Genomic DNA, 11994 nt, shown 5'->3' with positions numbered 1-11994 from the left:
ACCGCCACCGCCACCGCCTACCTACATAGCCGAACCGACGATGCGAATATGGGCACCCCAAATAGAGAGAGGGAGAGAGGGGGGGGCAGAGAGACAGAGACTGAGGGAGAGAGAGAGAGAAAGAGGATTACTATAGGAGCTGCGAGCTGCATAATAATAATATGTTTTTAGTATTATTGAACTGCGCATTGAGCAATTCTTTGTGGAAATCAAGGACTGTATAGCCGCCTTGGTGGAAATGCGCTATGTAAATGCAATTTTTTATTATTATTATTACATGTATTATTATTAGTATTGTTATTATAAGTACATGTATTATTATTATAAAAAGCAGAAGAAAATCGTTTAGATCGAGCTGTGCACACAGCAGTCAGCGCTTCAGTTAAAGGTGACCCAAAGCTGGGTTTCCTGCTCATGTTGTAGAAGTTAAAGTATCAATAGTGTTGACATGTTATTCCAGTTGTTGTTTTTATGTGTCAAGAATGCGGTGGTAAACGGTGAACTGCACCTTTGAAAAAAATTCTCTCTCTCTCTCTCTCTCTCTCTCTCTCTCTCTCTCTCTCTCTCTCTCTCCCCTCCCCTCTCTCTCTACCTCTCCCTCTCGTCAACACTCCTTTGAAAAGGGGGAAAATATTCGTCCACTTCCTGTTTTTGAACAACTATCATGTGTTGGATAATGTTAGTGGCCAACTGCACCATCTGGGCCTATAGGCATATTAATTATATTTTATATAATAATGTGCGTCTTTGTGTACGTATGATTGTGTATGTTTGGGGGGGGGGGGCGGTGAGAGAGAGGGGGAGACAGACAGACAGACAGACAGATAGACAGACAGACAGACAGACAGACAGACAGACAGGCTGACTGACAGACAGACAGACAGACAGACAGACAGACAGACAGACAGACAGACAGACAGACAGACAGAGCGAGCAAGCAAGAGAGAGCGAGCGAGGAAGAGAGGGAGAGAGAGAGAGAGAGAGAGAGAGAGAGAGAGAGAGAGAATTTATTTTATTCAAAAGAGACGACACGAATAGTAAAACAACACAAATCAAAAGACGACTTAACTTCCTCTTGTCAAGAAAGGAAAACACAGTAGGCTAATTATTACAGATTAAGTACATTACAGCTTCTCTTATATTTGAAATCAACAATGTGAGGAAAGTGATGCGGTGGTTTTGAGATTCTTGGGGGAATTCTGTGAGAAAATGTGGAGTCGTTTGTAGGAAGAAAGGAAATATATGTTTCATGTCTTGAGATTCACAAGCGATTCATATAGATGTGTGTGCTTTCTTCCCTTGTTAGGATTTAAATTTAATTTTTTGTTTGCGCGAAAAAGATAAAACTATTGGATGGTGACTGGTCGGCCAGTGTATGGGGTTACTGAGAAACGTCAATGTGAATTTAGTGTATTCAGTTCTTGTGTGTGAGCTTGTCTGTGTTTTCTGTTTGTGTACGTGCGCGTGAGTGCACGCGAGAGCGCGTATCTAAACTGAGTAACGAAGCAACGCCCCTTGAGTTTTTCAGTTAGGCCTTGTCTATCCTCAGAGTTTGTGTATGTAAAGGGATAGATCTATAGGCTAATATAATACATGTAACAGTAGTATAGGCCTTGTTGATGATTCCCTATATTTGCCGGCGCGATGCTTCCGTCACACACAACCAAAGATATTCCACATAAATAAATGCCACAGTTTCATTGGTACCGTAAACAGGAAGTTGTTCGAATGAACAAGTGCCGCTGGATCGGTGTATTATATTATACTATGTCACATTTTTAAGTATACACATTTTGAAGCTCAATTAAACAAAACCTATGAAACCAGTGACTTTCTAATTTACACTCTAATTATACGTGATATACCTGTCGCTGGTGAGCTGTTTTCAGATTTCTGAACGCGCAAGGGGTTTTGTAACTGCATGCGTGTTACATGTTTTGTGTTTTTTAAACAATAACTCATGATGCGCCAACGGTTTGTTTAAAAAAAAAGCACTCGTCAAAGCTTTGTCATTTTTTTGTAACAATTCGCCAGGGATAAAACTTGCTTTGTCTACATTTTATGATGCCATGCCCAGAGAGAAAATGTGCGAAATCAATTTGTTGGAATGATCCGCAGGGGTGCCTCAGTATCCACTGTTGCGAGACATTTTAATGTAACACGAAGAACTGTGTACACAACAATGGATCGTAAGAAAACAACAAAATCAGAAAAGGATCGACACCGCCAACGTGGAAGAAGAAAAACTACTCCAAGAGAGGATCTTTTTATACGCCTGTCGCATCTACGCAATCGTTTCAAAACGGCAAGACAAACCAGAGATGAGTTGAACAATATGTGACAACACCAGCCTCAGACACTTCCTCAACTTGAGAGAGCATTGCATGAAGTGAGTGGAATAACATCCCTCAACAGGCAGTGCAGCGATTGATTGGTTCATGTCAGGCCGTCATCAATGCTACTGATAGTGTTACTTTTGTAGACCACCCCCCACACTCTTGTAAGTCGTGAATAAACCTGTTATGTTAACATTCCACATTGTTGTTGTTGTTTTCGTTTTTTAAAATTGATTGAATTCATATTCCCGAAATTTTAAAAAATATCGCCTCTTTGTTAAACTAGCTATTTTCATTTTAACACAGTGTATACTTAAAAATGTGACAGTGTATATTAGGTAGGCAAAGGTTTAGGCAAAAGTCTTAGGAGATTTTTTCCCAAAACGTCCTACGAAACAGAAATTAAATGCAGGTCACAATATGGAAGCTTCTGTGACAGCTTTCTGATTTTAGTACCAGAGAAACAGAGTACCGGCAAAATTAATTCAAAATGGGCATTTAACAATTACTATTCGAAGAGTAGCGATAGGCGATGTGTTAGTTTGTCTGTTTGTTTTGTTTGAGTAAAGAGAACACATAACACATCGACACAATACTGGTCATTTAGTGCTGAGAAAAGGTAAGATCGACGTCCAGACAGACAGAAACAACAGAGGGAAAGTAACAGTAAGACGTAGGCGCTCTCCAACCACCCGCGACATTTGTCGTTTCTGAACGAATTTAATGCAGAAGCAATTACATGGTACATTCATAAATGTAGGCTGTATACGTATAGTGATACATTATACACATTTTGGGAGCACAAGTCAGACAAATGAGAACATCAAATAGGACATTTAATTAAAAGGAAGGTTTCTCCTAGTGTTAGTGTTTGTAAAGACAGCATGTGGATTATAGTGAGTTTTTAAATAGATCTATTGGAAGGTTATTCTTTACTTTAGGCCTACGCTTGATTTGAAAAAAAATAATTAAGAAACAAAAATCGTTTGAAATTCCATACAGATTCTACTGGACAATGTTAACAATACATTAATTATATAGGCCTATATACCTTGCAATTTTTGCTTTTTTTTTTACCCGAATCGATGTATGTACTTACATTATTATAAATGAATAAAATCTTCAATGGAGATTTCTTTTTTAAGAGTAAGGGGTATAGAAAAGGGGCTGGTAAAAGATATCTTTTTAGAAACAACATTTTTTGACGAATTGAGTCGAACATGGTTAATGTTCAGTGGCTGCATGAATCATCGCTTTTCTCATTCAGTTTCGCTCATCGGGCACTGTTCAGGCTATTAGCAATGGCGTCGCTCCATTTACAGTTCTGCATTTCCGACCGCCTTCTTGACAAGTTTCCATTGCAATGAAAGAGGGGAAAAGAGTTATTGCCCATTGCACACAACCCATCGGCGACATGGCTGGAACGTGGGCTAATGAAACAGAAGATAATGTAAGTAAATAAGGGGAATAGTAGCTTACTGCTCCCAAGAAGCAGCATAAGGAATGATTTGTAATGTTATAACATTGTGTTTAAATGGTTGTCGTATGAATGTGGAAAGACGATGTCAGAACTCATAACGCGATATGGTATCATCATGTGCCCTATCGATAATAGGAATTGGAAATGGGAGTGAAACGCCGTCGTAGGAAAGGGAGTGAGTTGAAAAGATCGTTCAACATTTCCGTTTTGGTTTTAGTTATCTTTGAAAAGTAGTGATAATAGAGATGAAGTTGGACCTTGGGTTGGGGGATATGCCTATGGTTTTATTGAAAAATTCTGTTCGATCCTCCTTGTTCCATATGCCTCTGAGTTGTCACTGACGGATCCAGGCTATGCTGCTAAATCTATTTATAGAAAAGAAAGTGGCTATTCTCACCCGCCCGGAAGTTCTCGCAAGATCTACTCCTCTCCTCTTCTCTCTCTCTCTGTTTCTTTCTGAATACTGTCTATCGGTGTGGACGATCAAATTGACCAAAACAAAGTTAAAAAATGATGTTAAAACACAAAAGTAAATTAATTTGGTTGTCTACAAAGATGCTACGGCTATTTAACTTTTCGAATCGAGCCGAACTACGCGGGTCGCTATTTTGTTTTGTTCTCTCTCTTTCACTCTCTCACCTTTCCGCTGGTGCACACGAAAATCCTTTCCCTAGTGTCTAGTCTACACTCCAGCAATCACAGACCATCCACCCATTTTACTCAAAGGGATTACCATTAACGGCCTGCCGAGCGCCTCTCGATCTACTTCTCTTCTCCTCTCTACTCTGTCTCTTCAAAAAATATAAACTTTATACCTCCTTCTCTCTCTTACTCATATATGTCCCGGGGGCCCCCTCACCCCCCTCTGTCCCTCCTCGGTGGCTCTTAAACTTTTGCAAATAATCCTCCATCCGCGGTTCACTCTCCCCCATATATAATTAGAACTTCCCAAACATTCCACCTCATATTTACCCTTTTTCTCCTCTCCCCCCCGGGATTTTGTCTACCAAACCGCACCCTTACTGTTAACACGTGATTAAAAAAAGATTTTCTCTTTCATCCTGTTTCCCTCTGTCCCCGGGATGGGGCGTGCTGGCGCTATAGAGTCCTTCTCACTGAGAAAGAGAGAGAGAGTGAAAGAGTGATAGATACCGCGTGCGAGACATAGAGAAAAAGAGAGAGTGTGGACGAGAGAGGCCCAGAGAGAGTTAGAGAGCGAGAGCGAGAGAGAGAGAGAGAGAGAGAGAGAGGGAGAGGGAGAGAGAGAGAGAGAGAGAGAGAGAGAGAGAGAGAGAGAGAGAGAGAGAGAGAGGGGGGGGGTTTATGGGTGTGTTGGAGGGGGGGGGCGTAGTATTTTTTCAGAGTCTCTGATCTCGGATTTTGTAAAATGTTTGATTTCCTTTTCTGGTAAGATTGAAGAATACCGGACCAGCGGACTGACTTTGCCTATGTCTCAACCTTAGGAATTCATAATTTTCCCGTTTTTAATATCTCTCAATGGAGAATCTCGGACCGGTAGATCTATTCATTAAAATTTTGTCAGGGGGGAGACCCCCCTGAACCCCCCCCCTCCCCCCTCCTCCACCCCAACCACCCGCCCCACCAACCCCACTTTCTCGCGCAATAATGTACGAGTGGTCCGGTATTCTTCAATCTTCCCAATCAAGAGTAGGGGATTTCAGGGGGGAGTGTCAATTGCCACCGAGTGACGCTGTGGCAATTGACAAAAATGGACAGCAGCGTCAATTGCCACTGAGTAAATTGGAGCTCTTTTGCGTTGGTGAGTAGATCTGGCCCTTTGTGCTCGAGTGCTCGGTGTTGTGCGTTCGCCTCTCTGTCCCTCTGTGTGTGTGTGTGTGTGTCTTTTCCTGACCCTCATCCCCCGGATTTATGTTTCCGATATAAAATGAATTTCTGCTTGACAAGAGTTTGTGTGCGTTTGTGACCTTTTACTTCTAGAATTGCCTGTGTTGGTTCTACACCGAAGTGTAGGCTAAGGGTAGCCTAGATCTATGTCTACGTCTCTCATTGAAAACACGCCAAGTTGGTACCGTAGCTCTAGATCTAGACTAGATGCTCGTCCAATGAAATCACATCCCTAGTAGAGAACAAATTGACCCATTAGAAACACATTACGAATAGAAAGCTAAAGATAGTGTTGTTTTCAGACTTGACACTGCTTCACTCGGTGGCAATTGACACGACCGTCAATTTTTGTCAATTGCCACCGCGTCACTCGGTGGAGGGACTTTTTGTGATTTAGTTTTTGCTTTAGGGATGACTATGCAAAAAAATAGGTTACTGTCAAAGTCGCGCAGTCTTGTTTTCTCGCAGTACCTTTTGAAGGCATTTTCAAATGAAGTACAATGTATTGTCCGGGAACGTTGCCCCAACTACAATTGAAGTATCTGAATATTCAGACAACTAGGCTAAAAATTTCTTGCTCTAGAAATTGAATTTGATGCAAAAAATGCTTCTTCCCAGTCCTTGCAGAATGGCAGAATGAAAGATGACGCCGAACTCTCGCAAATAACCGACAAAGCTTGAGGACGGAAACCGTTCGGACAATAGAGTTCAAGTTTATTATCCAGAGCGTTCGGAGAAATATTCACTTCAAATATACAAAAACATAGACACCCTTGGTAGAGTTGCCTGAGAAAGTCTTCAACTTATGAACTTCTACACTCCCTTGATATGGAAGAGCCTAGCTCCTGACAGAGTCAGTTGGAGAGCAGCAATCACAGAGGACTTCAAACCTTTGAAGCTTCACAAATTAGAAATGCTATCAGGTTCTATCATCAAAAGTCAAAGCCAAGTAACCTGCGAATTGTGCACTTCCATGATAAGAGGAAATGAAACTTATTTTTCAATGTTTGGCAAACTATTCTCTGCCAAAATTAATCTTGTGCCATAGCAGCTGAAACAAATCTCTATTCTCTCTCGATATTATAGCCTATGTTCCTCACTGGAGATGCGTTGGTCATCGTCAGACATTGACGGACAGTGTAACTGTAATGAATAATGTAGTCTGTGTTTACTGAAGGTAATAAGTTTCACGTGAAAAACTATGACTTTGGCTTAATTAGAAGTAAAGTGTGTTAAAAGATTCACTTAAGAGGTAGGACCTCAATTAACTTGTTTGACAGACTGGCTTCAGAGAAGAGGTAGAAACAGATCATATCACGACTGATCAAAATGACCTTAATTGACCTGTTAAAGAGAGAAAACGGATCGTTTTTTGTTGATATTAGGTAATCTGTTAAGATTCCATGACCTGTTTGCAATTTCTGTTGTTGTGAGGAGATGCACTTCTTGTTTCTTCATTTGCTGGAATTGCCATACTATTTCAGGGGAAACGAGGGCAGTTGTTTATTAAATTTTTTAGCAGTTGCCCAAAGAATCTTGGTACACACACATATAAATATGTTTTGATTATGCTAGCGACAATAGTTGTTGTGTGTGTGGAGGGGGGGGGGGCATAGAAGATATGAAGAAGAAAACAAATTACATTAATGTTGGACCCAGAACTTTTTTAACATTTCAAGTATGTCAATGAATAAAGAAAATAGTTTTACCAACAGCTTTGCTGCTGTTATCGATCCAGAAATTTGTGGGTTTTGACCTTTTAGTTAAGTACCTCTAGTATAATATAGTGTAATGTACAGAAGCAGTGTTCCTGTAAAGATGTATCATATTTTATAAACAATCGAGAAATGTCAGGAAGGAACAGAATGATACCCGAAAGACGTCATACATACATGCATATTATTTTTTACTACTTATCATCCCGATAAAGGGGGATATAATCTCAACAATTTCTGGATCAGTAACAGCAACAAATGCTAGGAAGGCTTTTTAAATGAGCAGTTTTTTCTCTACCTTTTAATTGTTTTAAGTGTGATTTTTCTTCTTTTTTTCTCCAGTATGGGTATTATCAATATGGGGACTACGACATGTCTCATACAGGTAAGATGCTTCAAACCAGGTCTTTTTCATTGAGAGAATCTTCTATGTGCAGTGTTTATTTTGAATTTTTATAACTGGATTGTTTCTTGGCACAAATTCCATTGAAGTTACAAGCACACTTCCACACTTCCAGTTTCCTTTTCACTCCTGTTGTATAAGGACAGTAAGTGGATGTCACTTAGAGTGATTTTTCTGGCAAATAGTGGAATTAGAGAGAGGTGGAAGTTTTGTTCAAATCATGTAACTATTTTATCCTGTTTTCAAGTATAAGTTGTACACTTAGCTTCAAGTGTTGTTTTTTATGATTGATGGTATTGCAGAGCTGAAGTAAAAATCAGTGATTATACAGTATACAGGACCTGTATTAGCATTGGTGATAATGCTGTACGGATACTGATACGAAATAAAAGATTCTTTAATTTATTGTCTGTTTTTATTTTGTGTGCAGGCGATCCTCGCCAGGATATGGAATATGAACGGCACTATGCTTCACAAAGCTACATCGTGCCAGAGGTCATAAAGAATTTCCTCCTGCATTTTCAACAAGTCATCAAGGAACAGAACTTGGTGGAAATCCAGAACAATTATGAGAATGGGTAAGTGATAGAGTGGGATAATCAGGGTGACTGCCAGGCCCCGGGAATTTGAATAAAATCGCAGACCCAGGAATTTGAGGAAATCTGTGAATGCCCTGAGAATGCGCGCTGGGAAAATTCATAAAGTTTTCGATTTGAATACCAAATCTGAGAAGGGGAATAAGTTCCGATGATTATTGGTTTTCCAGTGAAGGAAGTTAAAGAAATTGCTTGAGGGGGGGGGGGGGGGGGGGGGGGGGCCGCCCCCCCCCCCCCCCCGCATTTTTCTTTTGATCCTATTGCAAGTTATTCCTAAAATAATAGTGACAGTTGCATGGCAGATTTTGTGAGTTTTAAAATACTCTTTATTTTTTTTAACGGCTGGTATTATTTGAAGGTTATTCGCAGTATTTACCAAAATTTGGAAGTAGCTGAGCAAGATTCTTCACAAGATGAATTACAGATCTTTAAACAAATTTTCAGTTTGAATATTTATAGGGTTGCTTTCCTGGAATTTGCCACATTTTGTATATTTCTTTTACTGAATAAAAATATTTGCCTTCTTTTTTAAATTTCAGGTTCAATAAGCTGACCGACAGATTTTTCAAAACCAGTGCATGGCCATCAGCAAAGGTCATTGCTCCTATTGTAGGCAATGGTATGTACCCTCTATCTTATCACAAAATTTTGTTCAATTTTAATGCTGATAGTCTTGTTAATTTTATTAAAGTTTCAGTAGTTTCATTTTCTCGGTTTATCTTTAAAGATAAAGCATGAATTTTTTTGTCTCGACACATGCCTTGTTGCTCTTTCACTAGCTACTCAAAGTCAGTGGTGTGAAAAATCCAGTATCAGTCATATGGATTCCTCATTAGAATCTGATTGAACCACTCTATTATCATGTATTATGTTTCATTGTGATGCGAAAATTTTGCCAAAATTTGTCTCTTTACTTCAACACCAAGCAAAAAAAAAAAGTTGTGGGTGCTCACTCTAAACTAGAATGAATGGAATTAAGGACCAACATCAATGCCGCATAACCTTCCTGTAGATAGTATAAACAGTTGAGCTATGTGATATGTGTTGCATTATACCAGGCTTGTGCATACTGACCAGCACTTGGAGGGTTAATGCAATAATCCGATTGCAATTTTTCTGTTTGGCTTTTGTTTGTACAGTGAGAACATGTCAGATCTGTTCAAGTGTGTGTTGAGACTTATTATTAGTAAGTGTATATTTATATCTCACATTTAACTTATATTGTTGAAAGTGCTAAATAGTTAAATGTTCAATGTTACATGTCATGTCATATATCTCATATTTTTTTTTTTCAGAGGAGAGGTTCTTGATCTTGTACAATGAGCTCTTCTTTCGCCATGTGTACGCAAGAGTGTCCGTAAGTCCAGAAGTCTGTCTTTCACTTCCTGACATAAAAGAATATGATTTCTGATTCCTCTGTACTGCTATAATTTTTTAGATAAATTTTCTTATTTGGTTGATATCTTGGTCAGTTGACAAAAAGAATGATCATTTGGTTGCAAAGATTGGAAATGATTATGTTGGGGAAATTCTTATTTCATTTTTGCCTATCAGTTTGGTTCTTTTAGTTGTTTTAATTAGATCGCAACATGTGCATGTTTTATGATTTTATATATTGAGATTTCGAAAGTTTATAATGCATACTTAGTTCCTTTTTCCATGTGATTTCAGTCGGGACCATCCTTGGATCAGCGCTTTGACTCATACTACAATTACTGCAGTCTGTTCAACTACATTTTGAGTAAGTATGATAGATATTTGTGTGGAGGCAGATTATGTTTGCGTGTTTGTCTTTTAAAAACCAACTGCAATTCTCTTTGGGTTAAGTTGAGTTGTCTTGACATTAGTGACCTCAGCTCAGCAAGGAATTGCCACAGAAAATTCAGGGAAAACGAGGGCAGCAGCTCCTTTTTAGCTGTTTGCCTAAAGAACCTTGAAACATGGGCAGCTTTTTTTTTTTCTTTTGTTTCTCTTTATGCTAAGTGTTTATGCTACCGACTCTGTTATTCCCTAAGGAACCATATCTTTTTACACTTATATGTCATGCTTTGGTGAATGTAGTAGTAGTATAGGGTTTTACGGCGCTCGCAACTGCTAAGGTCATATGAGCGCTCTAGGTGGGTGTGTCTGATAGAACTGGTAAAGAATAGTTATACAAAGTCAAAATGTGTTGCTCTCTTGTGTGTGTAGCTCCAACTGTATGGACTCTTGCAAAAACTTTTTATGCTGTTTACTTTGGGGGGGAGTGAAAAATATAAGATGTGCCATTGTTCTGTAAGCTTAGAAGCCATTGACATTGACAGTACATTTTATGTGAGTATTGGAGGAATTCAGATTCAGGTATGTTGCATGAAAAAACATCTTTGTGTTCAGGCTGACCTTGTATTAATTTTTAAAAATGATAATGATCTTGTAGGTTTTGTTTAAAGTCAATCTGCTTCATTTTAACATTGATCTATGTTACACTTTCTCCAAAGTCCAGGCTAAGGGGGAGGAGGGTTTTGAAAGAAGTGATCTCCACATATTGCTCATTGCTGTATATGTATTGTACAACTGATTATTTCTTAATCCCTTGAATGCCTTATTGAAGTACCTGGAAGGTAACAGAATTGCAGTTTTTCTACATCCTAATCACATGGGTAGAAAGATAATCATTTGATATATAGTTTTGTTAAAGGTGTGTACTTTTTTGCTCATTCTGTGACTGGGCAATTTCACGTTGAGTGAGAAGGATTCATTTTATGTGTCTTTTTATCGATTGCTGAATTTGCCACAGTATTTCAAGGAACTCGAGGGCAGTTGCTTCTAGTTTTAGCAATCGCCTAAAATAACCTTGGAACATTTCCGTGTATATTTATTATAGTATAAGTAATGAGGATAGTTTTGTTAGTTCCCCAGAAAATAAAGTAAAGAAAATTAGTTAAAAAATCATTTTTGTTGAATCTGTTCGGATTTCATTACCTGCCTGCTGTGTTTCTAATGGGGGGGGGGGTTGCCTAGAAAGAAATGGAGCGAAAATGAATGAACGGATAATTTTATGTTGAACTTAGGTAATCTTTTAAGATTCCATGACTGTGTGCAGTTTCTGTTGTTGTGAGGAGATTCACTTCTTGTTTCTTCTTTTGTTGAAACTGCCATACTATTTCAGGGGAAACGAGGGCAGTTGTTTATTTTTTAGCAGTTGCCCAAAGAACCTTGGTACATCATGTCTGTTTTTATTATGCTGACGACAAGAGTTGTTGAGGGGAAGGGGGGAGGCATAGAAGATATGAAAAAGGAAACAAATGAACAGATTTTAAAGAATTTCTCTTTTTGATTGTTGATTTTTAAGCAATATGTTAAGATTTTATTGCTTACATGCAATTTCTGTTGCAGAGAGGAGATTCATTTTATTGTTTCTTCAGTTGTTGAAATTGCCATAGTATTTCAAGGAAAACGAGGGCAATTGTCTCTATTTATTAATAATTGCCCAAAGAACCTTGATACACGACATTTACTTTCAAGCAGTGCAGCTCACTCATATATACCTTTGTAAGAGTATATGAAAATACCTCTTCTGTTATGGACCACTTTTTATTGCATATAATACGTAACACTG

At 38.8% G+C, this 11994-nt stretch overlaps 1 protein-coding gene across 1 annotated transcript in view; it reads left to right on the top strand.

Annotated features, from left to right (window-relative positions):
* The first annotated feature begins 3693 nt into the window (after positions 1-3693).
* Positions 3694-11994, top strand: part of LOC101846746 (eukaryotic translation initiation factor 3 subunit L) — a 23860-nt gene continuing 15559 nt past the window's right edge. Inside the window, exons 1-6 of the mRNA XM_005101789.3 lie at positions 3694-3786; positions 7740-7782; positions 8231-8378; positions 8936-9015; positions 9692-9753; positions 10068-10137. Of these exons, the coding sequence (XP_005101846.3) occupies positions 3700-3786; positions 7740-7782; positions 8231-8378; positions 8936-9015; positions 9692-9753; positions 10068-10137 (490 nt within the window). The 5' untranslated portion in view covers positions 3694-3699. The remainder of the gene's footprint in view (positions 3787-7739; positions 7783-8230; positions 8379-8935; positions 9016-9691; positions 9754-10067; positions 10138-11994) is intronic.

The sequence above is a fragment of the Aplysia californica genome, unplaced genomic scaffold (assembly GCF_000002075.1).
Source record: "Aplysia californica isolate F4 #8 unplaced genomic scaffold, AplCal3.0 scaffold00299, whole genome shotgun sequence".
Taxonomy (NCBI): domain Eukaryota; kingdom Metazoa; phylum Mollusca; class Gastropoda; order Aplysiida; family Aplysiidae; genus Aplysia; species Aplysia californica.
The sequence above is the reverse complement of the archived record's forward strand: the minus strand, read 5'-3'. Positions and strand labels throughout refer to the sequence as shown.